Source organism: Scylla paramamosain, chromosome 10, assembly GCF_035594125.1.
Source record: "Scylla paramamosain isolate STU-SP2022 chromosome 10, ASM3559412v1, whole genome shotgun sequence".
Classification (NCBI taxonomy): domain Eukaryota; kingdom Metazoa; phylum Arthropoda; class Malacostraca; order Decapoda; family Portunidae; genus Scylla; species Scylla paramamosain.
This window is the reverse complement of record NC_087160.1, coordinates 23,008,872-23,014,431: the sequence shown is the minus strand read 5'-3', so window position 1 is coordinate 23,014,431 and position 5,560 is coordinate 23,008,872. Positions and strand designations below refer to the sequence as shown.

The 5,560-nt window shown below is 38.3% G+C and overlaps 1 protein-coding gene across 1 annotated transcript in view; it reads left to right on the top strand.

Moving 5' to 3' along the window:
• The window catches only part of LOC135104537 (uncharacterized), a 13,869-nt gene extending 10,299 nt beyond the window's left edge, over positions 1 to 3,570 (top strand). Inside the window, 2 exon segments of the mRNA XM_064012111.1 lie at positions 941 to 1,648; positions 2,805 to 3,570. Coding sequence (XP_063868181.1) covers positions 941 to 1,648; positions 2,805 to 2,860 — 764 coding nt within the window. The 3' untranslated portion in view covers positions 2,861 to 3,570.
• Positions 3,571 to 5,560: the final 1,990 nt, after the last annotated feature.

Here is a 5,560-nt window from a genome sequence, read left to right as displayed (position 1 = left end):
CTCTCTCTCTCTCTCTCTCTCTCTCTCTCTCTCTCTCTCTCTCTCTCTCTCTCTCTCTCTCTCTCTCTCTCTCTCTCTCTCTCTCTCTCTCTCTCTCTCTCTCTCTCTCTCTCTCTCTCTCTCTCTCTCTCTCTCTCTCTCTCTCTCTCTCTCTCTCTCTCTCTCTCTCTCTCCATTTTTTAAATGTTCCATTATGCTGCAGTGAAGTTGGATGTTTGTTCCCATGATGAAACATTGATTAAATGGTAAATAGGATGTCATCCTAGTGTATTGGTAATGCTATCTGTTCAGAGAATCATCATTATCATCCTACTAACTCTTCCTGAAATATAAGTCCAGATTCCAACAGTGAGGAAAAGTTGTGAATAAAATCAGTCAATCATTCATAGATTTTTTTTCAGCATTTTTTTACGCAATTCAATAAATTTCATAGTGCTTTGATAACTGGAAGACACAAAGTAAGAACTTCAGTACTATTTTTTTAGTGCTTTTTTCATATGGGCTTTGGAAAAAAATACATTAGTACCAGTATGTTTCTTTAGAAAACTACTTACTAATGGTAATCCAAAAATTAATAATTATTTCCATGTGGACTGCTAGTTCATATACAATAGTTTCCCTTACTCTTTTTTTTCTATTTTGAGTCTGTAATTGTAATGTAATGAAGTCTGGCTTTTTAAGGAATTTCAAAAAGTTATGAGAATTAAAGAATTAGATGACATTGGGCCTCATTAATTATTATGGGAGAAATAGATGTAAACTACCCTTTGAGTTTATTATGTAAGATGTTTGCAATATATATGTAATGCTTTGGTTTGTAGTTATAGTTACTATCAGAATATAAGTTTTATAGTATATGGGAGTGTGTGTATATGTATGTCTGTGTTTCTTTGTTTAGGTTTATATCTGTTATTATAATAGATACTCAAATTTCCTGCAGGTCTAGATGCTAATGGAAGAATGCCTTCTCCGGGCCCCATTATAGAAGGGGAAGTGGATGGTGAACATTCTGAGTCACCACCTCATCCTTTACATGGTCCACCCATGATGCCCCCTGGAGTCCCATTACCTCCAGGAATCCCTCCCCCTCATGGTTTTCATGGAGTGCCACCCCCACCCCCACCACCTGGCCTGCCACGTGGGGTGCTTCCACCATTTCATCCTGGGGAGTTCCCATTCATGAGACCACCACTGCCTCCCCTCCCAGGAGACCGACGCCTTCCTCCTGCAGGAGGCATGTCATCTCCCCCATTCAGGAGGTCTGGGTCTCCATCATATGGTCACCGCAATGACCGTTACTCTCCTAGCAGTGAACATTCTCACCTCTCAGACCGCCATTATTCACCACCACCCCTGCGTCACAGACCTCCCTCCCCTGACATGCACCGCCGCAATCATTCCCCTGATAGGAGGTCTGATAGGTTAAGATCACCTGACCGCCGCACTGACAGAGTCAGAGCTTCTCCTGATCATCATCGCTCAAACCGGAGAACCCCAGATCGTAGATTAGACAGACGTTCTCCAGACAGACACTTCTCCACAAGGTCACCTGATGGTTACCACAGACACAGTTCTTCTCCCCACGACTATTATGATCATTCTGATTATAACAGTGATGACTCCAGGTTACACCAAACTTCTAATAAAGGTAATGTGTAATGATACTTCATCATTTACAGCCACCAAATCCTGTTTGAAAATACTTATAGATACAGTGCTGTTTTGTGGACAGCAAAAGGCACAAGTTGGTTCATTCAGGATTTGGTGGAGGGTTTTTTGTGCATGAATACTCATGCATGCTAATGGGTATTTTTTCTCTATTGTCTTGCATGCTGCTTAATCAGGAAGTGCAAATTTTTCAAGATTGAAAAACTTCTGGCAAAGTGTAGAGCAGGGAGCACCTTGTACCTCTTTGTCAGACAATGAACCATGATTCTATGCAAAATCTTGTTGAATATGACAGGTTTGAATTTACTTTTTTTTTCTTTTCTTTTCATACAGTATTTGTTCAAGTCCTTCAGTCTCTCTCTCTCTCTCTCTCTCTCTCTCTCTCTCTCTCTCTCTCTCTCTCTCTCTCTCTCTCTCTCTCTCTCTCTCTCTCTCTCTCTCTCTCTCTCTCTCTCTCTCTCTCTCTCTCTCTCTCTCTCTCTCTCTCTCTCTCTCTCTCTCTCTCTCTCTCTCTCCAAATTTACATTTTTATATAACCTATCTCTTTAGAGTTGTGTACTCCATCCTCCCACTATTTCCCAAACCTGTGACAGTAAAGATCTCCAGAATTTCCATATAATACCTCAGCCCTTTCTTAGTCACTGCATCCCAGTTTTGTTAGATGAAGTTGTTATATGAAAGGCAAGTGGCTTTTCTGGGTTCTTGTTGTATGAACTTCTGCTGTTTTCCTTATTCAGCTAGTTCAAATTTGATTCCATAACCTCATGTATGCTTCATGATGGAAATGTGTGAAAATGTAGGGATCTTTGGCAAAAAATAACAAATTAATTAAACCTCAGGCTCTATAATTTGCATAACTTCCTTATCTTATTAACAACAAACTCTAGGACCTGTATACATATGCACACAATATGAAAATTTAATTTTTTTTTTTTTTTACCTTATAGACATAGACCTCACTGACTCTATTTTTTATTACTTTGAAGCTTTTATTATTGGTAAAAAAAAAAATTGCTATCTGAAATTTGTAGAGTCTCCAGTGATCAGCAAACAAGCATCAGTAACATGTAATGGTGCAGTAATGTTGCTTAAAGTCTGGAGTTGTGTATTGATATTCATTGTTCTTATTGTTACAGGAAAGAAGACTTCCACACCCCTGGCCCCCTCAGACAGGTGGAGGAATGATGTATAGCTGCTGCTGCTAGGTGCAATTTATTGTGTGTCTGGATCCAGAGTTTTCCAGTTTTGTCTTCTCACAAAGTCTTTACTAGTGACTGCACACCCACACAGTTGCTTTTTTTAATTATTTATTACTTGAATAAAACCATTCCAAGTGAAGAAAGGGGAACAAAATTGTTACAGTTCACAGATAATTCACATAATTTATATCCACATGTAATCATGTTTCATTTGATGTAGTATCAACAGATGGATATGCAGACTTTACTTTGATGGTTTGTAAGTATTTGCTTTTGTATTGGCAATGATATAGACTCATTTGGTATCCCTCATGATGTTTGAGCAGGTCATCTAGATAGCTGCAGGGCCACTGTATTTACTTTGTGAGTCCAGCAGTGGAGAGTTTGTCTTCATTGTGGTTGTTATCAAGATGGTGTGATATCATGGCAGGAAGAGTGAAGCATTCAACTCTTGTAAAAGCTGCAGTTTTATGTGATTGGTTGTATGAATGCTTGTGAGTTAAGCATGAAACTGTATATTTGTAATATTCATTGTATATTAGGATGAAGCATTTTGTACTTGACCACCTTAGTGAGTTCCCATTGGTCATACAATGACTGGTGATTAATTTCCAGTGGCAGTAGTGAGCAGGTGCTGTATGTTCATGGTGAGGTTTCCCCTTGTTATAATATGTTGATGACAGTTTAATAAACTTGTACGAAACATACTAGTTTTACAGTGCTACCACTTCAACAGTGAGATTTGAGAAGTCTTAAAAAGTTATTCTCATAAGTGATTTCCCCTTCATACTAAAAGTAGACTGCATGATTTGTCATGAGAAGCTTTATATGTATAGTAATAAAATGTGTTGTTAATTATGTTTACAGGCTGTAGCATGCTGAAAAGAGAAAGGTAAGATGAGTGTTCAACATTGTTAAATTAGAATGAATGTAAAGAGAATATTGTATGAAGGGATATTAGTGCCTATAGCACTGTATGGGGCAGAGACTTGGAATATAGGTATAGCAGACAAGAAGTGACTGAATGTAATGCAGATGAGATGTCTAAGGTGTATATGTGGAGTAACTCAGATGGACAGAGTCATAAATAAGGAAGTGTGAATAAGAACGGGTGTTGTAAAAGACTTGGCAAGACAGGTAGAGCAATGTGGGCTGAGATGGTTTGGATGGAGGATAAGCCAAGTGAATCTGATTTTGTTTAATTTCACACCAAATCTCACATTAATTTGTAGGTAAGGGTAGGTATTCCATTGTCCTTAAAGGCTTTCATGATTAGTACTTTCTTTGTCATATACCCAAAAAATTAGATACTTTTCATTCACTATGATTCATTCCATTATATGCTGAATGAATGAAGAACTTCCAGATGACAAGCAATCAGTGCAGATGTGTAATAGCACTACCTGGCACCGTGTAGATTGGACACTTTTTAAGCCAGCATGAAGTTTGGCTGGTGTTCTGTACATGGGCCCTGACTGTTTAATTTTTTTTTTCTAAAAAGGTGTGTGTTATGTGTGTACATGAGAGAGACATCAAGCCACAAAAATGTCCTACCGACATTACATTTTGATTTTTGTACTATTTCACCTGTTGAAATATTCTTTAATGATTTTGGATTTGAGATGCAACATTGCAGCAATGAGAAAGAGGCTGAAGACAGTCAGTTAGAGGAGAGTTGTTGATAAAACGAAACGCTTTTGATAGCGGTATGAGTGAAACCCCCCGCCCAAATCCTGATGAAGTATATTTCATCCATGAACGGATAAGGCCCCTGTACTGAGATAGGAGCTGGGGGAGGGTGAAAAAAAAAAAATTGGCAGAGACGACTCTGAACACCTAACCTCATAGAAGCTGTTCTAGCTAGAGAAGAGATGTGAAGTTTCCAGTTTAGATTACAAGTAAAGGACAGGCCGAAAATGTTCAGCGTAGAAGAGAACAGTTAGGTGTCATTGAAGAAGAAGGGATAGTTATCTGGAAGGGTGTGTCGAGTTGATAGATGAATTGAATTTCTGAGGCACTGAATATTAATTAGTTAAACATGATATCACGAGAAAGCGGAACAAACATAAAACAAAGCGGAGCATTTTACTACAAGCAGGATACACGCTGAAAAAGCGCGACTGTCCTGCCTGTTAGTCTAAATTACGTATGATAATGGAAGTTAATCTGAGATCACATTTTAATCCTTTCGCTGATGGAACATTTGTAACTCTGTCTAATCGTTTTTCTATCTTCACACCTCAGGACTTTTTAGACAAACTTTCGAGGAGGGACATTTTATTTTTGTTAGATGATAACCCTTGGCCAGCCTCTTCATGTAGAAAATAGACAAGTGAATCAGTGATATATCATAACACATGAATTGAATTTCTGAGGGACTGAATATTTATAAGTCAAATATGATATCACGATAAAATTTGTCCCTTGGTTTAACGGTACATGTTCATGGGCGAAAATGTCATAATATCGCGTAATAGGTAAAGGCAGGACTGGGATAGGAGTGCTAAATGCAGGAGGGGAGTTGAGGAGGGGGGGATGAAAGTGAATGAAACTTGTACTATCTTAGTTCCAGAATTGCAACAAAACAAAAATGTATTAATCAATACTTAGTGTTTGGTCTCAGTCAATTCACATTCAGCATTTTACGCTTTATATTTGGTTATACATTCTTTGACTGGACCAAGGATAATTGA